The 26,016-nt window shown below is 35.7% G+C and overlaps 5 protein-coding genes across 16 annotated transcripts; 2 read left to right on the forward strand and 3 right to left on the reverse strand.

The window, feature by feature from the left end:
* Positions 1–370: 370 nt before the first annotated feature.
* LOC111379646 lies at positions 371–3,013 on the reverse strand. The gene is made up of 5 exons (XM_023003074.1): positions 2,992–3,013; positions 1,247–2,774; positions 756–1,134; positions 610–672; positions 371–520 (listed from the first exon to the last, which is right to left on the reverse strand). The coding sequence occupies exons 1-5, from the start codon at positions 3,011–3,013 to the stop codon at positions 371–373; spliced, it is 2,142 nt and encodes a 713-aa protein (XP_022858842.1).
* Positions 3,014–3,842: 829 nt separating this feature from the next.
* On the forward strand, positions 3,843–6,525 carry LOC111379655 (SKP1-like protein 1A). The gene is made up of 5 exons (XM_023003085.1): positions 3,843–4,045; positions 4,840–4,859; positions 5,116–5,218; positions 5,548–5,651; positions 5,973–6,525. Exons 1-5 carry the CDS (start codon positions 3,962–3,964, stop codon positions 6,253–6,255), a joined length of 594 nt encoding a protein of 197 aa, XP_022858853.1. The 5' UTR covers positions 3,843–3,961; the 3' UTR covers positions 6,256–6,525.
* Positions 6,526–7,688: 1,163 nt separating this feature from the next.
* LOC111389225 (pre-mRNA-splicing factor syf2-like) lies at positions 7,689–11,002 on the reverse strand. Its single transcript, XM_023014119.1, has 6 exons — positions 10,849–11,002; positions 10,451–10,593; positions 9,809–9,987; positions 9,410–9,650; positions 8,195–8,331; positions 7,689–8,101 (listed from the first exon to the last, which is right to left on the reverse strand). The coding sequence occupies exons 2-6, from the start codon at positions 10,572–10,574 to the stop codon at positions 7,874–7,876; spliced, it is 909 nt and encodes a 302-aa protein (XP_022869887.1). The 5' UTR covers positions 10,575–10,593; positions 10,849–11,002; the 3' UTR covers positions 7,689–7,873.
* Positions 11,003–13,312: 2,310 nt separating this feature from the next.
* Positions 13,313–20,090, reverse strand: LOC111389236 (translation initiation factor IF-3-like). 11 transcript variants are annotated; one of them, XR_002701714.1, is made up of 9 exons: positions 19,910–20,090; positions 18,614–18,772; positions 18,353–18,391; positions 18,129–18,219; positions 14,787–16,017; positions 14,668–14,699; positions 13,919–13,987; positions 13,491–13,549; positions 13,313–13,401 (listed from the first exon to the last, which is right to left on the reverse strand). XR_002701714.1 is itself a non-coding variant. In XM_023014136.1 (8 exons), coding segments are annotated over exons 4-8 (234 nt in total). In that variant the 5' UTR covers positions 18,135–18,219; positions 18,353–18,391; positions 18,614–18,772; positions 19,910–20,090; the 3' UTR covers positions 13,313–13,400. The 11 variants fall into 11 exon arrangements, 3 of the variants coding, with proteins under 3 accessions (XP_022869904.1, XP_022869896.1, XP_022869912.1); XR_002701711.1 differs by having other exon boundaries at positions 13,919–14,261; XR_002701712.1 differs by lacking the exon at positions 14,668–14,699 and having other exon boundaries at positions 13,919–14,261.
* Positions 20,091–21,319: 1,229 nt separating this feature from the next.
* Positions 21,320–25,111, forward strand: LOC111389265 (probable protein phosphatase 2C 60). Of its 2 annotated transcripts, none has more exons than XM_023014187.1 (4): positions 21,320–22,531; positions 22,901–23,256; positions 24,267–24,503; positions 24,661–25,111. In XM_023014187.1, the coding sequence occupies exons 1-4, from the start codon at positions 22,213–22,215 to the stop codon at positions 24,907–24,909; spliced, it is 1,161 nt and encodes a 386-aa protein (XP_022869955.1). In that variant the 5' UTR covers positions 21,320–22,212; the 3' UTR covers positions 24,910–25,111. The 2 variants fall into 2 exon arrangements, with proteins under 2 accessions (XP_022869955.1, XP_022869950.1); XM_023014182.1 differs by having other exon boundaries at positions 21,323–22,531; positions 22,889–23,256.
* Positions 25,112–26,016: the final 905 nt, after the last annotated feature.

Below are 26,016 nucleotides of genomic sequence, written 5' to 3' on the forward strand. Positions count from 1 at the left end.
CCCAAGTAATTAAAAGGCAGAATACTGGCATTTAATACATAAAGGCAGAATCATCCCATAATCTCCCAAGTAATTAAAAGTCTACCTATATTTGCTGTGACAGAAATCGAACACCCAATTTACAATGTTCAAAAGAAGTCCATTTCATTGATACCACTAATCAAAAGGAATGCACCCAATTTACAATGTTCATTTCCATGTACAGCCATCAATGAACTAATTATACCACTACAAAAAATATTAGAGGACATCCAATAAACAATCTAACAAAAGCACGAGGATTCCATTGACAAAAAGGCCACCATGGAGATGTCACTCCATTGACAAAAAGGTCACCATGGCTATTTCAATCTCAGCAATGTGTCACAACTCATCGACCAAAAGTAGCGGATGGTCCATATTCTAATATCCTTGAAGGCGATTCACTTGCAACCGTAGGCGTAGGCATGAATTGCATTTGATTTTCTTCCCTCCGGCCTTGGCTCAATGTTCCCTTTCCTCTTGTGGCAACCAATTTACCCTGCCAAACCAAACCAAACTATAATTATTAATATCGGCCAAACACAATTATTAAATGACACAATGAAATGCAACTAGTTCTTGTCTTACTTGTTCATTTACCAATACATTGCAATTGTTTTCAACTGGTTGTATTTCAACGTCAATCCAATCCTACGATAAGATAGAAATTAACAATATGACATTAGTCACAATGAATCTCAGACTTAAATGCAAAAACAAAATGGTACACTTACATCAACTGGAGCATTTGCACTGGAATGATATCGCTTATTATGTCCCTTCAATCCGCATTGCGAGCACGTCATCGTCACAGCCCCCTTCTTCTTCACATATGCTTTTCCTTTCATGCACACAACCATTTCTTCTGCCTGCTTTCGCCTCTTTTTTTGTTTTTTTCCCCTACGGGACACGGTCCACTTGGGGGGGAAAATTGTAGGTGCATATACTTCAGGCCACAATAATCTTCCATTAATTGGGTTCACAATATTATTGTAGCATCCCATGTATGTCTCAATACTATAACAGTTGTCAACGAAATCTTCGGGTTGATTCCTGCACTCGCATATCACGGCAATGGCATGCATACACGGTATACCTGTGATATCCCATTTCCTACATGCACATGTTCGTTCCTGAAGATCAACAACAAATGTCCCGTAACTACATTCTACTTGTCACCTTGGCCCCCCAGAGAAGTGCAAAATACATTCCCTTGACATATCACTTATCTGATCCCAACTTTTTCTGAATCTTTGGACACAAACGACCTTGGCATCCTACCATCTTATCTCGCCTTTTCTGTATCCTTGTCATGAAAGTCATATGCACTGATGTAAGCATATTTAGTATCAACTTTTCTCTATCCTCTAACAATGTCTTATTGAACACTTCGCAGCCATTGTTAAGTACCATGTCGCTCTTCGAATGCACCGAAAAATGTGACTGACTCCACTCCCGAGGGTGCCTTTGTATCAACCAATCATATGCAGCGGTACTCACATCGTGAAGTTTTTGCATCCACATTTTAAATTCGGGGACGATTGTGGACTTTGCCGCGCGCCAAAGATAATCCTTAAGAATTTTGCTCTTGAATCCTGCATTGAAGAAGTTTGTGTACAGGTGTCGTACACAAAATCGATGTTCTGCTTCCGGGAACAATTCATCACATACGTTCTGAAGCCCCTTTTGCTTATCAGTCATTAGTGTCCACCCGCGTCCGTTTTCCATTTGAATATCCTCGGCTAGATACTTTATGAACCATCTCCACGCTTCCGTATTCTCCTTTTCAACAACGGCATATGCCACTGGGTAAATACAATTACTAGCATCCTGTCCAACTGCTGTTAACATAATACTACCAAAACAACCCCGCAAATGGCACCCGTCAACACCGATCACTTTCCTACAACCATCCCTAAACCCAGCTTTGCAGGCATTAAAGCATATATACATTCCCTTGAATACTTGCTCATTAAGTGTGATGAATATAGAAGATCTTGGGTTTGTTCTATGAACTTCCGCTGCGTATCTCCTTAATAGGCCAAATTGCTCCTGGAGGGTACCAAATAGGATCTCCTTCGCATATTGCCTCATCCTACAAGCAACATTTCTACTTATTTCCGTCTTCAAATCATTCCTCACAGTCGCTAAAATGGACTTTGTCTTCCAATCAGGATCTGCTTTGAATTGTTCAATATATCGATGCGTTAGGAAAATGTAGTTGCAATGTCTATTGTATTGACTCCGGTGCATGTGTTCGGGGGTGTAAGACTTCACTTGCACCGTCTCAGTCTCGTTCAACTTCGAAGCCCAAATCCTCCAAGAGCACCCCGATTTGCAGACTCCTTGAGCTCTTTTCCTATCATTACACCTCAACTTCACATTATATCCGTTCAGAGCACCATAACTTCTCACCGCGCATCTAAACTCTTGCATTAATCGAAATAGTTGTCCGACCTCTAACTTCGGATTTCTCATATCCGTCTCAGCAAAGAATTCAGGGAAGCGATAACCAACCTCTTCATCCGATGAACATTCCAAATTTAGCTCTTCGGAGGATGGATACTCCAAGTCATCAAATGTGTTAACCTCATCCATCTCCCCTCGAAGCACTACTTCTTCACCTTGTCCCACTGTGTTGATATCCATACCAATTTCAATACCGTCTATCACATTAAGATTGTACAGCATATCGTCTTCCTCAGAGGCCATATCAATATCAGATTGAGAGAAATCAGAATCTTCCTCACCACCTGTAAAAATTCGTGCAAAAAATAAAAAAAAAATTAAATTAAACCAAATATGTTTCTTCCACCTGCAGTGTGATCATTAAGCCAGCTGCTATTTGTGTGGTAATGAAATGGAGTCTTAGTTAGCGTGTTCAATCTAAACGGCACTCTCATTAAGTCGAAATAGCGTATTAAACACAAGTTGGATGACATGATGCTGAAATTGAAAAATGGTACTTACCTTCACTTTGGTCTCCCTCCATGCGTGCAAGTGAAACGGCTTCAGGCCTCGCTGGGCTACGAAGAGGAAGAAGAACAATCGCCTGCAGGGGGGAGAAAACGTTGGAGGGCTCGAGTTAGGGTAGGGGTTGGGGATTTTGAAGTTTTTTGAGTGAAGAATCGTGTTTTTCAGCCTGAAATCGCATCCATGTTGGCCGAGTTTGACGCCGTCGATTGCCACTTCAGCTGCCGTGAAGCCACGTCGGACGGTTCCAAACGGCTGGGACACCGGGTGATGGACGAGACGGTGGGTTTGGGAGTTCGGTGACCCTCCAGCCGCAATAGTGAGTTCAGTGACCACAATGTTACAAAGGGGGAAGTTTGGTGACTGTCCAAACTTTTTACTTCTCAAACATGGGCTAAAAAATATAATGGGCAATTGAATCTTGTTATTCTATCTAGAAATTTTTTTGGAGAGATTATAATAAAAAATAATTTATGTAAATTTAAAAATAAAAATGTAATATAAAAATTTTAAAACATAAGAGAGTGTTTAATGAGAATTAAAATTAGATTTTTTAGTAGATTGTAATAGAAGTTTTTAAAATGTGTAGTTAAAAAGTTGTGAAATACACGAAAGATGTGATTAATATTGATTATTTGACTTAAATTAAAAAATCTAAACCAAACAGCTTCAAAATAAAAATGTTTAAAAAATTATGCCCCATTTGATTTCCATTATTTGGTCATAAAAATTAAAAATATGATCATTATCCATCGCATCAAGTTATCATATTTAACTTTTTATTTTTGTGTGAATTCTACAACGAATATAATATTTCCTAACGGGGCCTATGTATCTTAAAAAACGCTTAAATACTGACTCACCGTCCATTCCTTTAACAATCTCTTCAATTCATTCACGAATCACTATTCTCTCTAAAATACCATCTAGGTTTAGAATTTTCTGCAATTATCGATCGATCTGAACGATGTCGTCCACTGATGCAACTCAGAAGATGATAGTGCTAAAAAGTTCCGATGGTGAGACTTTCGAGGTGGAGGAGACTAGCGAGGTTAATCTTTTCAATATTTTGACATCGCTATCCACATCAGATCAGAATGTCACGCAATGGCATAACGTGGATATGATATGAAATTTGATATCCCAATCCACAAGTTTTAATAATTAAGGAGACGTGAACATATGGTGTAAGGACTTATCATCAATCCTGAAATAAGCATAGCATTTCCTAACGTGTGATTGACAAAATATCAATGACTTTTACTCAAAAACACTTGCGCGCAATGTCAAAGACAAGCTTTTTGGCAAATTCTCTGGTTTTCCACCAAGCCATAACACTCGACTCAAAGACAAGCACCTCGACTTGGAACCATTTTCTTCAAATTACAACAACGCAACACATATATTAGATCCAACGTTAATGGCAGCTCTTAGTTGCTTATTAATGTGTGTTCAGTATCTTGTTTATTCAGTTCGGCTGTACTTTTTCATAAAAATAGCAGTTGAGAACATTTTTTACTCATTATATCTTCCACGATGATTCTTTGGTTCAATCCAGGGAAATGAAAAACTGTAGAATATGATAATGCCTATATGCTTTTCATTTGTTACTTCTCTTTCTTCTTTTGTTGATTAGGCAAAGGTAGGGGGGTCACATTTTATATCAAGTGTGTAATTGCATATCCAACAATGTTTATGTACCCTCCAAAAAATTTCTGCATGCTTGTGGGTGGGGTTGTTTCTAGTGGTGTGCTATTTCATGTGTAATGTTCAAGGATTTACTTGGATTGATTGAAGATATGATGGTTCTTATAGCATTTTGAATTTATGATTTTTGTTTGTAAGCTTGCATCTATCTGGAAATGGTATGTTTTATTCTTGGACCATCCTTTTTCTTGTTTGATTGTTAATTTTTCTAAGATGCAACTGCTAGTTTTTCGTGTCTAGTTACTGTGTTATCCTTGTTTCTTTCTTTTGTTTGCCATAATGCTTGGTAAACCTAGTGGCTTTTTATTTGATGATTGTTAATTTTTCTAAGATGCAATTGCTAGTTTTTCGTGTCTAGTTACTGTGTTATACTTGTTTCTTTCTTTTGTTTGCCATAATGCTTGGTATACCTAGTGGCTTTTTATTTGATAAAGAGATTTATGCCAATACTTGCTCGGGTGAATACAGGGTTTATGTTTCTCTTTGCATTGATCGATATTTGATGCTTTCCCCTGTCGTATGACACCCCACTTAGATTGGTGGTTGGATTTCAATGAGGAAATTTATGTCACACAGTGATGGCTTGAGAGTGTTAACAAGTTAGTTTGAATTCATAAATTAGTAATGGTGGTTCTTTTGACTGCTTGTGTTTATGGTTTATTTAGAAATTCTCCAAATAGTGTATGATGTCCTATTTGAGAATCTTTATCTACTTTAGTGGCCCTAAACGCATGTTCGAGACACATTAACTACTGTTGCGTATGTGCTACTATAACTGTATGATGAGCTAATGGGCACTTATTTGGGTAATTTTGTTTTATCGCAATTATGCTGCTGCATTAGCAGATCCATGCACTGTCTGTTACGTTGATGATTGCATTTACTTGTACACTTTCTTTAATGGATAGCTTAGACTGCTTAGTTGCTCTGCTGGATCTTTTATCAAGAATGTTACTTTATGAATTTACTGAGTGATGACGATGATGCACTCACACAATTAACAACATATTGTTCTCCTGTGTTTTTTTAGGTAGGCATCTTATTTTTTGCTTCAAGGATTCAATTACTTGTTCAACATTCTATGTTATTTAGCCCCAGCTTAAGCCCCATTTTTCCCAAAATTCATTTTCAATGGCACATTCTCCTATAAAATAATTTTGCACGTAAATCCAAAATTTTTCCTTATTTTTCAACTTCACATTCTCCAAAAAATCACCATTCCAAAACACGTTTCCCCCCCAAAATGAGGCTCAAACAGGGACTTAATCTTTACATTGTTTGTGTGTGCTCGAGGCAATCTTTAATTGTGAGGTATATTTGCTGCAAGCTTTGCTGGTTAACTTAGTCTTGCTGATGACTGACTTCATTTTTTTCATTAAGGCTGCCAACTACCTAAACATCAAGAGCCTGCTTGACCTTACATGTCAAACGGTGGCGGATATGATCAAGGGGAAGACTCCAGAGGAAATTCGGAAGACGTTCAGCATTAAGAATGATTTCACTCCGGAGGAGGAGGAAGACGTTCGAAGGGAGAATGCTTGGGCATTCGAGTGAATGATGAATATGCTAGATGCATATATTGTGATAGCCTCTGATTTATCAGTCGTTTGGATATACATGGTTTCTTTTGTTTTTTGTTCTGCTGAACCTTGTTCTCTCTGTGTTATTTACAGGGTGCTGTTACTATGTCTGAAAAACTACATTAGATCATAGACGTTATAATTTCCTGTTTTCTTCTGCTTACGAGTTATCTGCGCATATTTTGCTGTCAACAATAAAGGTGTTACAATGGTTATGCAAACTATGAAATGTATTGAAATCCCAGATACCTTAGTCCCTTCGAACTAGCCTGCTTTACATATCCAGTCGAGATTATATGGTTCCTTGTGCGTTCGTTATATATCAGCGCCAAATGATCACTCCACAAAACATAAAACACTACGATTAAATATAAAAAGGGAAGAGAGGGATTGGGTTCTCTTGCTTTTTGCATAGTGGGTCCCAATGGAACGTTCTCACGACAGGCTATTAGTTCAGTGGTAGAACGTGTCCCTCATAATTGCATCGTCGTGGCTGGCTCCGAGGGCTCTCAATAACAACTTTGAGACGTGAATTATCCAAGGCACATTATGGTTTCAGGATAGGCATCTTTAACATGATTCTACCTAATAAAGAATATTGTGGGTCTCTTCATCCAGAGTTTGCTCTCCATCTTTCATGTTAGCGAGGTTAATCTTTTCAATATTTTGACATCGCTATCCACATCAGATCAGAATGTCACGCAATGGCATAACGTGGATATGATATGAAATTTAATATCCCAATCCACAAGTTTTAATAATTAAGGAGACGTGAACATATGGTGTAAGGACTTATCATCAATCCTGAAATAAGCATAGCATTTCCTAACGTGTGATTGACAAAATATCAATGACTTTCACTCAAAAACACTTGCGCGCAATGTCAAAGACAAGCTTTTTGGCAAATTCTCTGGTTTTCCACCAAGCCATAACACTCGACTCAAAGACAAGCACCTCGACTTGGAACCATTTTCTTCAAATTACAACAACGCAACACATATATTAGATCCAACGTTAATGGCAGCTCTTAGTTGCTTATTAATGTGTGTTCAGTATCTTGTTTATTCAGTTCGGCTGTACTTTTTCATAAAAATAGCAGTTGAGAACATTTTTTACTCATTATATCTTCCACGATGATTCTTTGGTTCAATCCAGGGAAATGAAAAACTGTAGAATATGATAATGCCTATATGCTTTTCATTTGTTACTTCTCTTTCTTCTTTTGTTGATTAGGCAAAGGTAGGGGGGTCACATTTTATATCAAGTGTGTAATTGCATATCCAACAATGTTTATGAAACCTCCAAAAAATTTCTGCATGCTTGAAGATTTGTACAGAGTGGCTCAATGAATTTTTCTTTGTTTTGGACAATAGAAACATCATCATACACCATAAGCATAACAAAAAAAAAAAAAAAAAAAAGGATGCAGTTTTGCATCCTCCTAATTTCCATAAGAATAAGGATACACCAACAGCACAGACAGAATATAAAAGTGCCTTACACACACACACACACACACACACACACAAAAGAACGAGTTGTATACCCCGATGAAAAGGTATAATTACATGGTACAGTAACATGGCTGTACCTTAATCTGGCAAAGCAGTTCCTCTCTCGAGGTTGTTCTTGATCTCCAGAGTGTATTTGCCAAATGCTCGCTCAATCTTCTTATTGAAATGTTCATTGCGGTCATTAATGGAGTCAATATCCTTTTCTTCACGGTATTTTCTCCGTCTGCTAAAGGACCTCGCTTTCTCCTCCTTGTCCTTAAGCTCCTTCACCATTTTCTCAATTTTTTCTTCTGATATCTTTGGAGCCTGTCCACCATTTATAAAACACAAGAATTGAGCATCTCCATAAAAAAATCACACTAAAATGAACTTGGATCCAAAAGTATTAACCATGCTCACCTTTCCATATTGAAGGCTTGAAGCCTCTCGGTAGAATTCTGGATCAGATTCTTTCATTTTGCCGTACTCATCAAGGTCTACCTCAATGTTCTTTGTCCTTTTCTTGTATGCATTGTACAGTGTCCTTTGATTAAAAACTGCAAAAACATAAACTCAAATGTTAATTATATGATCTGTAAATCTGCCTGCAAAACCTGTAAATGTATTAAAAATTACTTCATGTCACGAATGATAACAGAACATTTACAGAGCGAATTAGTCGTCCTTATAGGAAAGAGGAGTGAAAATTATACAAATATCCAAGTAACTTGTAAGGATGAAAGGCTTACAACTGAAAGATATAATCTAAATATAGATAGGTTCAGTTCATTTTATCAACAAAACAAGAATAAACAACTGTTGTAATTTTACATTGATGTCTTATATGCTGAGAAATAAGAACGGAACTTCAATTCACTTCTGTATTGAACAAAAGGTCCAGCTGACGTAGGACACAACCGAACCAGAACAAGATTGAGAAAAGAAAGAAGAAGAGAGAGAAGAAGAGGAAGAATAGAGAGAATTTAGAAAGAAAATTTATCAATTTATTTCGTATCAAAGTCTAACTATTACAATGCAGAAGCGCCCTTTATACAGGGTTTAGACTAGTTTAATATAGGTAAGAAACAAATAATAAAATACTAGAGAATCTATTAAATTCAGATAAGAAACAACTCATAAAATACTAGAGAATCTATTAAATAAAATCTTAATTTATGTTTCCTAAAATAAGTATCCAATTTGTGTACATGATATGTGATGCACGCACAAAGTGTGAAATATTCACTTCCAGCTTCAATTCTTATTCACTACTAATTGAAGAATTTCATGATAGAATAATTCTGCAGGTGATTTCGAAGGACATTTCATATTCAACGTAATATTATCAATACATCATCCATTTATCCCAAAATAAGATATTAGCAATTGTGAAACCATTTGATGACCTCATTAAGTTCAGGTGCAGTACGGCTTATTGTAAATTATCATATAATTTTTGAACATTTATCCAATGGCTACGAATAACAAATCCAGTACAAATTAAGCTATAATTATATATCAGCAATGGTATAATGCAAATTTCGGACAATTTTGGTGCGGCCATGCACAAAAGCTATTAATAAGAACTTACACAAGTAAGGAACATTATAACAATGAAGCAATAATTGTTCATACCGTCCCAACCACCAGGAGCAGGCTCCTTCTCCCATTTTTTATACTTCGACTCTGCCATATCTTGCGTGTCCAGCATATATGCTTTGCTCATATCCAAACCATTGGCATCAAGTAGTCTACCAATTTTCTTCTTCCTCTCCTCTAGCCATTTTTGCTTAGAAATTCCTCTAGACTCTTCAGGAGGTTCCATTCTTTTCTTCTCGGAAACCATGGCAGTCTGGTTGGCTTTTCTTGCCTCATTCTGCATGTATGAATTCACAAGCCATGATGTATTACACATAAAATCACGAAGCATAATAATCCATTCATGGAAGAGCATAAGTTAGATGTGTATTTATGCTTTTCACTCAACAAGAATATACAGTTGACATCATTTTTCAAATGCTGATATTCCCTCACCATTTTCAGTCTCAACTCAAATAACCTCTTTTGTCTTCCAGTAAGATTCTTGAAATCTTTTTCTGTGTTATCTTCTCCATCAGTACCAGCCTCTCCATCAGAATCACCTCCCTCGCCATCTCTTTCATGTTTTTCCTCCTGATCCAGAATGGCACCACTATCACTAACAACTTGCATTCCTAGCGCAGGGTATGGAAAACTGTTAGGTACTTCATAATAAATAAAATGCATCCAAAATCTGTTTATGAATTATCTTCTTGGAAAAGAGATCCAAGAATTAAATAATTAACTATTTATTGATCCACATCATCTAATTTTGCTTCGGATGCTATGTGTCCAGCCATAAAGTTTGATGTCCCACTTTCTCTACCCATTGCAGCCAAGCTTACCACTTTCTCTCCCTCTCCTGCTTGCCCCAAAGCAAAATACAAAGAAGATGAAGAAATTGTTGGCTATTAAAAATTCCACAGCCGATCAAGGTGCCACAGTGTTTCAGGCAATTGTAGAAATTAGTGGCGTCAACATAAATGATATCATTCAATTATAATTTGATATAATTAATTAAAAGATCCAAATTTTCGACTACCAGAATCAATACAGGATTAACAAAAGAAGCGAGGATATTATAAATAAGAAACCAACCCGTATCATTTTTGTTCGTCTTCTTCTTTGTTTCAGCAATAACCTTGAAGCAGTATTCACCACATTCGTGATATGGGTTCGATGCATTTCTGCAATCAGGATGCACTCTCCCTTCTTCAGCCATATTTTATCTCCTGTGATCCCTGCAATCCATAAAGAAAAACACAAACATATACCCTAAGCAAGACCATAACAGAAAAGTAACTGTAGAAGGCCAACATATTAATTGACCAAGTTTTACGCTCTCTTGAAACCTAGAAAGAGATTCAACATCAATAATATGAAATTTCAGGTTACTAAACAAAGCACTAAATTTTCAAGCTAATCAACGAATAAAAAGAATGCTAGAGGAAATCACGGTTCAATCAAAATCAACCCAGTGGAAAAAAAAATATTACCAGTGATTCGAGCGAGCAAACCGAAAGAGAGGATTTCTTAGTCGAAGAAGAAAATTTGGGGATTTTTCACGGCGCCAGCAAGGGCTTGGGCCAATAAAAAGTGATCGTAGCCATTTTTTCAATGAAGACTTAAAGAAAAATTGGCTACACCTTGATTGATCACTGTAACGCACTCGAGCCCTAAATTATAACGAAACAGCCCAACTCAGTCGCACAATAAGCCCATTTTTGGTTTGGATTAAATTTTGATAAAAGTTGATTAATCTATGAATGAAAAATTAATAAATAAAATAAATAAAAATTTATGAATATTATAAAATGTGTATTCGAAAATAAGTTTGAAAAATATGAAAGGAATGGAGACCAAAGAGGGGCTAAACATTGAGAAATTACCTGAAATCATATTTTTTAAATTGAATTTCATTAAACAGGCAATGTTAAAAAATTAGGTGGTCACATGAATGAATATACATGAATTATAATTGGATAATGTGATTTCGGATAAAGCTGTTTGAATAGGACTATGTATGCTCGACAAGTGGCATGCCTATAAGGGCGCCTCATCACCCCTCGGCCCTGTTCATCTAGCACAATCCTATAATTAATCACAGTCTCATAGTTCATAAATGATCGTTGTCATAGATGCACAAATTCATAAGTCACGTGTCGATAAATTCTTAAATATAAATGTCATATAAAACAAATTAAGTCACAATACACGCTAAAACAGACTAACAAGCCACCTATAAATTATTTCACAATCAAATATCATACTAAATCACAATTACACAATTTAAAAATAACAATCATTTATTAACAAGTCATAGTCATATATGACCTGATTTTTAAAAGTTTGTTAATTTTAAAATTATATTCTTAAATTATTGTAGTTATGAAATTTTCCATAAACATTCAAACCTTTACCACTCATTATACATTTTTCGGAACCTTTATTGTCATATTTTTCACAACTTTTTATTAATTACGTAATTTATCTTTACTTCATCCAAAAATTCTGTTAGTACATCTTGAAAACACAAAAGATTCTGATTTTATTTAGTGATATTGAGTTTGAAAAACGAATCAACTCCTAAGAGCATTAAAAATAATAATAATAATAATATTGCTCAATACCATTAACGTCAAGCACCAGTCGCATGATTGAATGATAAATTACTTAAATACAATATAACATTATTCTTTAATCAACTATCAACTTTGACCACTTAAATTGGTGTTATATAGCATTATTCTTTAAAACATCACAGCATTAATAAAAGTAACATTTTGAAAGTTGATGCAATATTTAGCTCACACCTTATATTTACGAACTTAATTACCTTTTCGCAATTTTTCCCTTAAAAATTTTTTTGCCCAATTTATAATAGTAACATCTTTAAAGGCAGCTTTCCCTTTCCCCCCCTCCCCCCCCCCCCCCCCCCTCCCCCTCCCCCCCCCCCGTACGTATGGGAAATATTGAAACCGTACTTTCCAGTAGTTACTGGTACAAAACTTACCAGAGGGGGGATTGAATATGGTTGCAAGTTCCTATCTCCTTATAAGTAGTACAAGTCTAGGCCAACTAGATAACGAAAGACTTTGGCAAAAACACGAGAACACCTTGATTCACTGGCCTACGGTTTCTGCATGGTTTTCGTTCATCGTTTTCAGGATCCCATTTGGGTTCTCTCAACACCGGACCCTCTGCCAGTTCCGAATCTGAAATGGAAGAATTTCTATGAGAAACCTACCGTGCTAGGACTTCTTGCAGAATCAGAAGGATTTCTTTTCACACATCTATTGACTTGTCACCTACTAAAAATACCGTAACTTTCAGCTGCCAAATTGGGAACGTCTGAATGAGAAGAATCTTGATTGCGATCCTTATCAGTAGGTGTTTCTACTCGTGAAGTTTCTTTCACTAGAGGGGGCATATTCATATTAAGTTGCGATTGCCTCCCATAGTTAGAAAACTGGGGGACTTGTTTGATTGTGTTTCTCGTGCCAGGGCCCATCAAAGGATTTCTGTTGGATCTCTGGCGTATCTATTTTCGGTCCCAGGTTTTGGGACCTCCATTGACATGGATGAAGCTGTATGTGCTCTTGCAGAATCAACTACTGGTCTGGAGGTTGCATCTGCTGAAGAGAGTACTGTTACTTTTCATGTCTTCAACTCCTGGCATATCCATTTGCATCCTCCGTACTGTCAAAAAATTTGTTGAAATCATCCTCTCCCTTGAAAACACCCCAATTAGATTTATTGCTCGCTACATCTGCATCTGACAATTCTTCAGGAGAGATATAATCATCACTTTTTGATCCAGATTTCACAGCATCAGTATTTTCATTCAAGTGCAGGTTTTGACTGGAAGATCTGACAGTTTGTGATGAAACTTTAGCCTTTTGAGCAGAGTAGCTCGTCAATTCAGTAGTTTTAGAAACTTTCTTTCCAAAGCCTTTTTTAGATGGACCAAACTTGGCATGCCTAACAACCACGTAAGCCTGTTGTTTGTCAACTCTTGGTTCACTTTCCACAATGGCAACATCTTCAATCTGATATAAAGCAACACTTTGTAAGCATACAATGAGTCAACAACAGGTCATCATATGAAACCACAAGAAGAATGGAATTATAGTCGTACCAAAGCAGAAAATAGAGAGAGTAAACTTTCCAGGTCCAACTCGTCAGAAGGCTCAATGGCTGTAAAAAGTGGAAGAAGAATGATGAATGACAAGGATAGAGTGCATCACATTTTTCTGGCACAATTCTTAATATCAGATCTCATAATTTGTCTACAATCATTAAACAAGGGACAACGATAAGATTCATGAAGCAATTCTAACTTTCAATGGGATAACAAGTTCAAATGCCAATAAAATGGATCTGTCTCTTGCTAAATGGTGTTCTAAAGATTATGGATAAAACGTTTCAATCACTTTGTCCTGAAGTGTTTCTAATTTTACTTGACTCGTGGACCCTCATGCTAGAAAAATATCAAAGAAAATCCTTACTCCTTCCAGAAACAGAACAAGGCATGTTTTCTACATCTGAACGAGGAAAAGAGAATACCTTGACTCGATAACCACTTTCCATGAGTCTCTTAGCTGTATCTGCCTTCATCTGCATATCTTTTTGTTTCTGGGAGTTATAGTTCGAAAGTATCTCATAATTACCATAAGTTGTATGAAGCATAAGTTTTCATTTAAAGCGGGGTGAAATTCAACATTTTCTTCTCTGAGTGAAAAAAGCAATACATGTAAAGTACATCCAAAGACCAAGTTCGAGATAGACAACCGATGTAGCTTTTGTACACTTACGGGTGAATCTTTGGCGCACTTGTTTTTTGAATGTTTTTTCAGCCGATCAGTTTGGGATAATATACGTACATGGGTGGGTCTCAAGCGATCTATGTCTACAATTCAAAGCGCATTGGATTAAAAAGGAGAGTCGAGGCACTACTTGGCATAGCAAGGTGAAATGTATTGCACTTGTGACCAAAGTCTACCATATTTAGATGGGAAGGAACAAGTTGATTTTTGAAGATCTTAAATTGAATGTTGATTGTACTACTCATACGATTAAAACACACATATACAAAGTTATGTTTTCTTTGTATCCGAATGTTTTGATTAGTTACGAGTCCATTGCTTTAGGTCTCTAGATTGTTTTTTTTTTTTTTTAGTTTCTTTTGCCCGGGAATGCCGGAGTTTTTGTACATGGTTTTGATCAATATAATTCACATTTACCGATCAAAAAAAAAAAAAAAGACCAAGTTCAGATAACAGGAGGCTAAAGAAACAATTTAGACAAGTACTCACTTTATGAAGAGAGATTTTTTCAGATCCTGTTCCTGTGAAAGATTGTTCTTTCCAACTCAATAGCAACACTTAAAAAGTGGTATGGTATGAAAAGGACAAATAACAAGCTAAAACCTTACAATTTTAGCTGCAAATTGAACTTCTTTGCAAGCTCCTTTCTTAAGTTCACACTGCAGTAATCAATAAGTCAAACAAACTAGATACTCAAGTAATGCATTCAAAATCCACATTTTTCCTCCTCAAAACCATGTGTTTGCTGTTGTACCATTTGAAATCCTTATCGCTGTTGCAAATTCATTGAACATAATGGTGGAATCATCCCTCAATTAAAAATGCTAGTGTTAATCTTCTGTGATCACATATTGAGTACTTGGAGTTGGTCTCATCTTAGTCACTTATTTCGCCACTCAATGTTGGGATCCAAACTAAAGACTATGGATAGGCAAATGATACAATAATCCTGGTGCAATTTCCAGCTTTGTAAAATTACAAAAATATTAATATTTCATGTACTTAATAGATACTCCAAAATGGCAAACCTTGGAATTTGGATTATGGACATGACAACACACATACACCTTCACCCGCACTCTGTGAATTGTGAGTGCTGCTAAGCAATGAACATTATATGAAAAAGAAAAATTAACACATTTATCTTTCCTGATAACTGAAGAATTTTAGTGCATATATTTTCTTTAGCATTAGAGAGATATGGAGCCTTTTAAGGGTGGCGGTAAGGAAAAAGGAACAGAAGTTTCAGAAAACCTCATCAAGGTTTCAAGCATACCAACAGAGCTACAACCTAATGATGGAGTATTATAAGGGATTTTATTTATTTAGTTTCCAATTTTAAATCGTATTTTAAGAAACATTATAATGATTTTATTTATTAGCTTTTATAATATTTTCTTACTTAGAATAAGGTCCTTTGAAACCCTATATAAAGGGGGCTATGCAATGTAATAAAGACAACCTTTGAATGAATGAATAATTGATATTTTCTTCTCCAATTTCTCTCTTCCTCTCCCCCTCCTCTCTTTTCTCCCTCCTTTCTCTTCTTCCTCCCCTTTCCCCTACTCTTACAATCGTTCCTATACATCCAGCATCACCAAATGTGATTATGAGAAAGTGTGTTCTCAATCTTTTGATAACATGAGAAGCTTATTAAGTCCTTACATGTTTCTTAGCTGGAAATTATTACAAGAAAACTACATCCAAAGTACCATATCAATTTGAAAAAAAGTAACTTGCCTTGCTTTTACAACGCTCTTTTTCCTTTAATTGTTGTTGGTACTTCTCTTTGCTGTAGTCCACAATTTTGCATACAGGTTGCTTGGCATTTCTATCAACCTACAAAATGTAAGGTAATGTTCAATAGAGATTTAGATAAAAGTTTTAGCAGATTTTGATAAAAGTTGATGTAATGTGTGGTTAAAAAGTTGATGTAATGTGTGGGTCCCATGAAATGTGCGGTTAATAATTTTTAGTGAAGTTTTTACCAAATAAGCACTAAATCAAAAACTTTTACAGGGAGAAATAAGCATAAGATTAAATCTCCCCCTCTCCCACAACACCAAAAAAAGTCACTTGGAAACTCTATGCCATCTATTAAAGTACCATTCTAGTTACAAAGAATTACAAAGGCAGCAACATATTATCATGCTTAATTAAGCGACAGCGAGGAAACATGATGTCTTATATTATCCCCCCAATGTCATGTATATTTCTCTCTCGTGTCATGCGTGCCAAAAGGCAACATCTTTATGGAGGAAATCCTTTTAGGAAAATATTCTTGAGATAAATGGTCTGACTTCCAAAAAAATCCTATTTACTAGAAAGTTTTCAATTTTTCTATATCCATTACATTAGGCCTGATTGTCTTGCAACTGCAATCCTCTGCTAGCATTCTCTTGAATGAATCATTAATAAGATTTGGGGTTGATACTCACAATAGAGCATAGTGGTGGACGACAAGTACAAAAGTAAGTAGAGAATTGGTTTAGCTAGGCTTTTACAGGGAAAAAAAGTGATAAAGAGAGACTAGGATGATGTCAGATGTAAGAGTTCCATATTTTGATAATCACCTTCCGAAGCATGATGAGAGAGAATTAAAGAATAAAATGACTTTAGATGAATTAGGTCTCTGCACTGCATCCCAATAGGCCTGGGAATTTCCAGCCATATACTCTAGTGCTTATCTTCCTTTCATGTTTAGATATGCCAACCCGTGCTCCGTCCCTCCTTCGCATCCATTCTTACCTACGTGATATACCAAATTCTTTTGTAAAACATCCATATGTGCCTAGACTTGCTGCTAATTTTTTTATAAGATCACATCTCGGAAAAAGAAAAGACAGAAGTAGGAAGTATTTGGAACAGAAGAAAACATCTTATATCTTGAATTGTAATTGGTACTAATGCAATATTTCTCGGAAGTAATATTTATCATCATTATAAAAGAGTGAATTGTTGCTCATAAGCTTGCTATAAGTTTTTTCCTTATATAGGTTACCTCAAACTAAATCCAGTTTGAGATTCTTCGCATGTTTCAGTGCTTCCTGCCTTAACACCACCCAAATAAAAAAATCCCAGATAACATGTTACTGAATTCAAATATCTACATGACATATAACTGATCCAAATAGTTCATTATGTCTGTTCAAGTACAATAGACATAATAAAAGATCGGCTATTTAAGAACACAAACTATACCCTTGACAAAAATATTTTTGTATACACAAGAACTGCTATATATAGGACTATTTTTAACCAAGCAACTAAGCCCCTGTTTGACATCGCTTAAATTAAAACTCTTTTTTTCTCAAGCTCATTTTCAACCTCATATCCACACAAAAAATTATTTTGCATGTAAACCCAAATTTTTTCATACTTTTCAACCACACATTCTTCAAAAATCACTATTTCAAAGCCCATTTTCGAAAAAAATCTCATTTTAATATATACTGAACTCTGAGGGCAAAGTTTCAAGCCATCAAATGCAGCATTGAAGTTTACTTAGGCAATCAAAAAAGGCAGCATCCGAGTTTACTCTATCAACCAAAAACAAAGGTTATACATAAGTTGTTCAATCTTAAATATTCCTTCTAGTTTTACGCAACCAATAACAGTCAGAAAGCTGGGATTTTTGTAATATATAATGGCTGACCATATAGTATATATATCACAAAGATTTCAATAACTTTTAAGGCACACCTTCATCAGTAACGAGTCTAAGGATCTGGGCCGTAATTTGCTCGTTCAATCTAGGCCCACTGGTGTCCTTCTCTTCCTTCTTCTCTTTAGCCTGAAATACATAGCATTAAAAAATGCAATTCTATTCTCCACGAGAAATAGTATAAAACTATTTCGAATTTGTGAATATTATATAGACACAGAAGTACACAAGCTTGCAACCATATAGTATATATATCACAAAGATTTCAATAACTTTTAAGGCACACCTTCATCAGTAACGAGTCTAAGGATCTGGGCCGTAATTTGCTCGTTCAATCTAGGCCCACTGGTGTCCTTCTCTTCCTTCTTCTCTTTAGCCTGAAATACATAGCATTAAAAAATGCAATTCTATTCTCCACGAGAAATAGTATAAAACTATTTCGAATTTGTGAATATTATATAGACACAGAAGTACACAAGCTTGCATTACAAAGACAATGCATAAAATTACCTGAATGGATGCTGCAAAGAATCTGACATTGTTGGCGAACTGCAATTGGATATTATTTATGATCAAATATGAGTTATTTACAATCGGAATGCTGGTATGTGAACTAAGATTATCCATAGCAATTGGAATGTGAATTTGAAAAGAATAATGTTACATGTACATAATTTTTTGACAGAAAAATCCTACCGACAACACATAGCGCGACATCATTGGAGGATGGGGGAAAGAAAAATAAAAAGAAAAAGAAAAAAGAACACTTACATTTTGCCACATCAGCATCGGTATAAATTACGTTAAACTTTTCCTGTGCTCATGACTTTATTGATTTGAAAATACCATCTCTTGAACTGGGAAAGAAATTTAAGTTGTGTTCGCCTCAGTCTACTCCAAATGCCATATTTAGAATAATTTATTCTTGTTCTGCATCAAAAGAATAGAAAAGGTAAAATGTGACAGCTGGAGAAAATAGAAAAGAAAATTTGGCAAAACTGCAGCATGGGGAGTGTGATATAACCGTGAGTCTTAGCCTTCAATATGCATATTTAACACAATACATTAACAAAAGACAAAACATGCAATACAAATACCTTTTACTTAAATACTTTCACACAGGATCTTAAGTCAACACAGTCAATAAAACAATAATTTACTCAAAACTCAAGAAAAATAAATGTAGTTCAAATCCTCAATAAATCATAAGAGGGACATATTAGCAATCTCAAAACATTTGTTTTACTTTTGATAAAAGATACGTAATTAGAGACTTGGACAAAATTTGTAAGACTAGGTAATCAAAACTTGACGCAGTGAATCCTTAGTTATAACAATCAAATTATTCTCTGAGTTACTCATTTTATGCCATTTGATCTTCTTCTCATCAAACTCGTCATAGTCAACTTTCCTTTCCGCGTCTCTTCGTATTTTCCCTATCTGTTTAACTCACAAGTCTGAAAAATCAGCAGCTTTTCTCTTTAAGCATCTACCTATCCCTATACGAGTATAACACAGTTCAACCATACCCCTAACAGCCACCCACCCCAATATCTCCACTTTTATATCACTTTCTTTCTTCTTTAATAAATCCAAGAAGCAGATCCCCAACTTATATGCAGCATCTTTATAACCCAAGTGTTTGTATATCTTTGCCAAATATACATCTAACCACTGTATTCAAAGTACTGAATTCAAATTACTCATAGCATAAAATAATGAAACAGCATCTATACACACACAAAAACAGTCTAATAACTGAAAACCAAATCCTAGTAGGTGACTAAACATGACATTCCCTATACACATTAACAATGAGCTATAGAAATCTTGTGTAAAAATAAACTAAAACAATTTGAAATTTGCTTACAAAAACAACCGAATTCAAGTTACCAATAAGTAATAGCATAATAAACTCAAACATCATCTAATAAATCCCAAATCCTAATGGGAACAAAATATGACAGCCTCTATTCATATTCAATATTCCAGAAGTATAACTGAAGGATTGAGAGAAAATTAAAACAAAAAATAGAAACAAGATTAAAAGGATAATTGGTCAACTACAGGCGCGGTGGTGAAGGGTGTGGTTTCGATGGCAACGTTCTCGGGCTGCTCTCTAGCTGGTTCTGACACTTCTCAGGCGACACTACGGGCGAGGTGGCGGAAAATGGATTGAGGACCAAATCGCTAGAGAGAGAATCAGGGATCGATTTGGGCTGCGGGACAGTTCAGTGGGCTGGGTACTTTTTTGAATTTTTGAGTGGGCCTAATGTTCTTTTTAGAGAAGTTTACACAAGTACACCAATAAAATAAACTAATGACTAAAAAACAGTGAAATGTATTTTCTTACAAAAGTTTTGTGTTACATTTGTTACAAAAGTGTGCATGTAATAAGGGTGGTTGCTAGATTTTGAGCATGTTGGTGGTGGATATTGGTTGCTAGTGTTCAATGGTGTGGTCGTTTACGTTGTGAATTGTGAAAGTAATGGATAATCTGTCCCATTGAGATTTGGAGAAAATAATTGCTAGAGGTCGTTGGCTAATGGTGGGACGACTTTGGATATTGATGGTGGTGTATTTTAGGTATTGGAGGTTTAAATAATGGTGGAGAATCTCGATTGCTTTCTCATTGGAGAACGAGTTTGACAACAAGAAGAAGATCTAACATATCTACATTTTTTTTATTTTTTTTTGTGGTGATCTTTTCAATGTTGGTGAGATGAGAATTAAAATGGAGGAATGGAGTTGTGGCGGTAAAAATCAACTTGGATGAACAATCAAAACATGTTAGATGTATCAAACCATATAATAAATTGAAACGTCATGTATTACATTCCAACCGATCATGCTGGGGTGTCGCAAATCTAAGGTTTGAAGCAATGGTCTCAAGTCCATTTTATGCTAGTGAAGACATCAACTTGAACGAAGTTTTGGAGCTAGACAAAATCAATTTGTCATACTTGCCATTTTTTTGTGTCATCTCTTTTAACTTTTATTACATCAATTTATCCCAACGAAGTGAAAATACTAATTTACGAGTATAAGATGTTATTTTAAGCAGTTTATTCACATCACAAGTCTTATTATAATATTGTCAAATAAGTCAATGTTTTGGTTTAATGATCTATGCTTCATTAAGAACGAGAAATAACATTATCATTTAAAAATCATTAAATAAAATTTTAGGTTTACGACCTAATCAAATCATAATGAAGTTATGCTTAAAGTAGTTTAAGCTTTAAAGAGAAAAATAACTTTTATGCAACTTTTAATTATAATCAAATTATATAATTTTATTTTAAATTTTTAATTAGTTCATTAAATAAACCTACTAAAATAAAAGTTACACGAATGAGCTCCACGTGTCATGCAAGTTGCATGGAAAGTCCATGCAAAAGTGTTTCGCTCTATCTGGACCAAGCTTCGTTGACTCTATAACAAATGATATTTTATTTTTTCATTTTTTATTTTGGTATTACAATATTTTCTATTTTCCTTTCTTCTCTCTCTAGATTTTCTCTGTCTGCAATTCAGTGGGGAGCCCAAACCGGTCCACTACTTTGCTGGCTTCAAGCTTTCAATTCTTTGTTTTTTTTAATTGAAGTTGGCTCATTCAAACGCATCATAATTGATAATTCTTTTTCAGCCCTGTTTTCCTCGCCCTTATGTGTGTTTTTTCCTCTTATATCGCCTCATATCTTCATCATCATTCCCTTCAATTTGTTTTTTGATTTGATGGATCCACGGATCTAAACCTCTTTTCCAAAAGGTAAAATCTTTGATGCGGGTTTCTTGTTGTTTAATCTGGGAAGATTGTACTGTTGAATTACTTGACTGGAGAGTTTTGAGATTTTGAGAAATTGGTTTTTGTTTATTCGGTTTTTTTTTTCTTTTTTTTTGGGAATGAACCTTCTAGAATCTGAACTGGCTGACCAAACCGTTCTACGAAGAAAACGTAACTTTTGACCACTCTTGTTTTAAATTTTCAAAGCTTCCTGCCCCTTTTCCTCGGTGTTAAACTTTGAACGAACTTTATTTCAGTCAGAGATCTGTTTCCATATTGGAAGACCTTGATTCTTGGTAGCCTGCAACAATTCTGAGCTGAATTAAACATAAACTTTGTACCTCTATATATATACTTCGATGGAGTTATTTTGTTGAGCTGTTTCGTTTTGTTCAAGTTCTAATTTTGGTTGCTTTGTGTTTGTTGTTTTTCCTCATCTAAATTTGTACTGCATATAGCTTCGCTTTCTTGAGGAATTGATAGTTTAATAAGTGATTGCATATTGAGGTTTATTTGGGTCTTAGTTACTTTGAGACCTCGATAGATGTGCATAATTTGGAGGGTGGTTCGGATGAGATGAGGTATGTTATTGGGTTTAATGAAATTTTTGAGGGCCTGTTTTCGGCCAAGGGCGGATCAATATGGTTCCACGGCTTCTGATGCTGGAGGGCGTCAAGACGGGCTTCTATGGTACAAGGATACAGGGCAACAATTTAATGGAGAGTTTTCAATGGCTGTAGTTCAAGCTAATAATTTACTCGAGGATCAGAGCCAACTTGAATCTGGTTGCTTGAGCTTGCACGATTCTGGGCCGTATGGTACTTTTGTGGGGATTTACGATGGACATGGTGGCCCAGAGACTTCTAGATTCATTAATGAACACCTCTTTCGACACCTCAAGAGTAAGTCTACCATGTTCTTTAGGATTCAGACTTGCTGTTATCTTCAATGTCTTTATGGTTTTATCAAGAAAAAAGACTGGAACACATTAGAATAGAGCATCTGATCTAGCATGTATATTACCCTAGAGCTGTTTCTTACTCATGAAGTAAACCTGTGAAAAGTGTATTGCTTGCAAATTTTGAGCACTTAATTTCGTGAAGTTCTTGGTAATGTTTAGTTCTGAATGCGAAGACCAAATAAAAACAGCATAGATTATGAGAAAGACTAATCCTTTTTGATATTTCACTTGGCTGTGAAAATTAACCTTTTACTGTTTTTGGAGCCATGAGATCAACTGCTGATTCCCAATTTTGCAGCGTTTACTGCAGAGCATCAGTCTATGTCAGTGGAGGTAATACGTAAGGCACTTCAAGCAACAGAAGATGGTTTTTTCTCATTTGTCAGCAGACAATGGTCTTCGAATCCACAGATTGCAGCAGTTGGTTCGTGCTGCCTTGTCGGAGTTATCTGCAATGGAACACTCTATATTGCCAATCTTGGTGATTCCCGTGCTGTTTTAGGGAGACTTGTTAAATCAACAGGGGAAGTAATATCTATTCAGCTCTCTTCAGAACATAATGCGAGTATTGAATCTGTTAGACAGGAACTGAAATCTCTGCACCCTGATGACTCACAAATTGTTGTTCTAAAGCATAATGTGTGGCGTGTGAAGGGCCTTATACAGGTTGGTTTTTTGTCTTTCTTTCTGGTAGTTATTGCTCTTGCTGATCTGTCATTTTTGATGCGTTTGATGCTTCAAAATTGACTCATTACATCATGTTACTTTCTATATTGCTACGTACTTTAACCTCAATAAAAAAATAGGCACAATGCTTCAGGCAGAGTGCTGGAAAATCTCGAAAGGAAGTAATAATGTCAGTAATATCAGTTAAATTTACGGTTTGATATTGATCTTGCTATTGTGCAATCATTGGTTCTCAACCTCGCTGGACTGTTGCAGAAAATTTGAAGCCTTCATCTTTCTACCCCTAAATTAGTTGGCTGACATGTACCCGGTAATTGTTGATCCATTACCACTTTGGTCAACAATACAAGCTTGTTATAGATGGATCCAGCTAGCAAGGCAATGTTATAATGAATTTCTTTCAACTGTTGCTAAATCATACTGTTCACTAGAATATCATAAAATTCTCTGGCAATATAGCTTTATACTTTTATCTATATACAAAAGGATCATGCTACTCTTCAGATCTATACCAAATGAAATGTGTCCCAATGACTACAGCCAAAATTTGTCTAGCACATTCTTGGCTAACTTTTAATGCATCCATAGAACATTTTTTTCATGGACTGTTCCTTTGTAAGATCTACACTTATTATCTATACATTTCGTAAGACATACAACTTATAAGCACTACCAAACAAGCATTAAATTGAATAGCTGTTTTCAGCAAGTCTCATCTTTCCTCTCTGAAAGATGATTTTTGACTTTCCCATATTTCTTCTGAGACAAACAAACTAATAGAAGTACAGCTTGTAGATATATATCACAGCTTATAGATATATATCTAATGCATATCTCACTCTGATATATCTGTTACTCAAAATGATAAGAGACGAAAAGAAAGAAAATAAAATTATAAAAGGAAAGAATGTTCTATATGATTTTGTTATGAGTTCTGGCACACATTAAATTTGATCTGCATTATGACTAGCCCTTTTTATGTCTCACAGATTTCAAGATCCATTGGTGATGTGTATTTAAAAAAGACTGAATTCAACAGGGAGCCATTATATGCAAAGTTCCGACTTCGTGAACCTTTTAAAAGGCCGATTTTGAGCTCGGAACCATCAATTTCTGTGCACCAATTGCTACCTCACGACCAGTTTATAATATTCGCATCAGATGGCCTTTGGGAGCACCTTACCAATCAAGATGCAGTTAATATAGTTCAAAATCATCCATGCAGTGTAAGATTTTCAATGTTCTAAATGTTATCATTTCCCTAATTTAAAGAGCAGCATGCTGCATTTTATTGCCATACTTGGAAAACGACTAAAGAACAGAAGTTTCTCATGGCTCCAAAAAGAGAGATATAATCAAATTATGTACATGGTACTTGTGCAGGGAAGTGCTAGGAGATTGGTGAAAGCAGCATTGCAAGAAGCAGCAAAGAAGAGGGAGATGAGGTACTCGGACTTGAAGAAAATTGACCGTGGCGTTCGAAGGCATTTCCACGATGACATCACAGTTATCGTGGTTTTTCTCGACTCAAATCTTGTGAGTCGGGCTAGTTCGATCAGGACTCCAAACATATCTTTCAAAGGGGGTGGCGTCAGTCGGCCTTCTAACACTCTTTCGCCTGGCACTAATTGATGCTTCTGTTTCTAATGTTATTGCCTCTCATGTGAATACAGGTAGAGCTTCTTGAAAGACAAGGGCAGTACTAAAATTCTTTATTGTATACTGTAACTTTTAACTCGAGACCTTATACTTAGTATAGTTTCAATGCCCAAGAAAGAGACTGAAAACAGAATTTCGTGACAATCAGTGTAGGTATGTTGGCTTGTTTTTCCCATGATGTTTTTTCTTGCTTCTCGTTTTCAAATATATTTTAATAACCAACCTTTCTCGTAGATCAAGTGAACTGGCTCTTAAAACTCAATAATATGCGAATATTCTCTTGAATTTGCACAAAGGAAACTAACGGGCACCAAGCAAAATCGATTCAAGAGGGATTTGGAATAAATGTCCAATTTTAACATTCCATTTTGGAAAAATGGCCAAAAATCGAAACATTTACATCTGTGGCCAAATTTTGAAAATTTAGACAAAGAAGCCCCCTCAAAAGGTGCAAACTACAATGCTCTTTATCACTTGAACGGCCTTGTTTTAACCCAAATTACATCCTTGAAGCATCTTCAATAGTGATGTAAAATAGAGATTTATATCTTTAAAATCGTTGAAAATATCTCCAATGGATAGATGCAAGCTAGATTTTTCAGTAGAAAATGTAAATTTACATTTTCTTATCTGTCTAGATGTAAATGAAAATGCAAAATTCACCAAATTTTACATTCGAGATGCTCTTACCAATATTTAAATGCAAAATACAACCTCAATCCAACAAGAAAAACCCAATCCCATCGCTGTTCGGAAACAGATTACAGATAGCTACCCAATGAACGGTAATACCAAGAGACCATATTGGTTGTTAGATGTTACTGTTCAGTCTGAATGTACAAGTTGGCAATATCCATGCATTTTCGAATAGCTAATGGTCACCAAAATGTAACTGAGACCTGTGTCCAGTTTTGTGACCGGTTCATGATTTTCGGGTCTGTCTGGTTTGTAAAGGGTTGTGGCCATTTGTTAGTGTTGGTGCGCATATGTGTGGAAGAAGGAAAATTGTAATGGTGCCTCCGGGAATGTTCGGGGGTCCAAATCATCCGAGCAAAAGAGGATCGAAAATACAATAACAAG

Source organism: Olea europaea, chromosome 3 (assembly GCF_002742605.1).
Source record: "Olea europaea var. sylvestris chromosome 3, O_europaea_v1, whole genome shotgun sequence".
Lineage (NCBI taxonomy): Eukaryota > Viridiplantae > Streptophyta > Magnoliopsida > Lamiales > Oleaceae > Olea > Olea europaea.

What these genes read in the sequence shown, in the direction of transcription:
- LOC111389265 (XM_023014182.1), top strand. Translation starts at nt 22,213, where the DNA reads ATGTTATTGGGTTTAATGAAATTTTTGAGGGCCTGTTTTCGGCCAAGG. An exon ending in GTGTGAAGGGCCTTATACAG is followed by an intron (nt 23,257 to 24,266) that starts GTTGGTTTTTTG and finishes TATGTCTCACAG; the next exon opens with ATTTCAAGATCCATTGGTGA. An exon ending in TTCAAAATCATCCATGCAGT is followed by an intron (nt 24,504 to 24,660) that starts GTAAGATTTTCA and finishes GTACTTGTGCAG; the next exon opens with GGAAGTGCTAGGAGATTGGT.
- LOC111389225 (XM_023014119.1), bottom strand. Translation starts at nt 10,574, where the DNA reads ATGGCTGAAGAAGGGAGAGTGCATCCTGATTGCAGAAATGCATCGAAC. An exon ending in TGCTCCTGGTGGTTGGGACG is followed by an intron (nt 8,332 to 9,409) that starts GTATGAACAATT and finishes ATGTTTTTGCAG; the next exon opens with TTTTTAATCAAAGGACACTG. An exon ending in CAAGCCTTCAATATGGAAAG is followed by an intron (nt 8,102 to 8,194) that starts GTGAGCATGGTT and finishes AATGGTGGACAG; the next exon opens with GCTCCAAAGATATCAGAAGA.
- LOC111379646 (XM_023003074.1), bottom strand. Translation starts at nt 3,013, where the DNA reads ATGGAGGGAGACCAAAGTGAAG. An exon ending in GGAGGGAGACCAAAGTGAAG is followed by an intron (nt 2,775 to 2,991) that starts GTAAGTACCATT and finishes GAATTTTTACAG; the next exon opens with GTGGTGAGGAAGATTCTGAT. An exon ending in GTGCAAATGCTCCAGTTGAT is followed by an intron (nt 673 to 755) that starts GTAAGTGTACCA and finishes ATCTTATCGTAG; the next exon opens with GATTGGATTGACGTTGAAAT.
- LOC111389236 (XM_023014128.1), bottom strand. An exon ending in AAGAGCGTTGTAAAAGCAAG is followed by an intron (nt 13,988 to 15,918) that starts GCAAGTTACTTT and finishes TATAACTCCCAG; the next exon opens with AAACAAAAAGATATGCAGAT. An exon ending in AAAGTGGTTATCGAGTCAAG is followed by an intron (nt 13,550 to 13,918) that starts GTATTCTCTTTT and finishes CACTTTTTACAG; the next exon opens with CCATTGAGCCTTCTGACGAG.
- LOC111379655 (XM_023003085.1), top strand. Translation starts at nt 3,962, where the DNA reads ATGTCGTCCACTGATGCAACTCAGAAGATGATAGTGCTAAAAAGTTCC. An exon ending in AGGTGGAGGAGACTAGCGAG is followed by an intron (nt 4,046 to 4,839) that starts GTTAATCTTTTC and finishes TTTGTTTGTAAG; the next exon opens with CTTGCATCTATCTGGAAATG. An exon ending in ATTTGATGCTTTCCCCTGTC is followed by an intron (nt 5,219 to 5,547) that starts GTATGACACCCC and finishes CTGCATTAGCAG; the next exon opens with ATCCATGCACTGTCTGTTAC.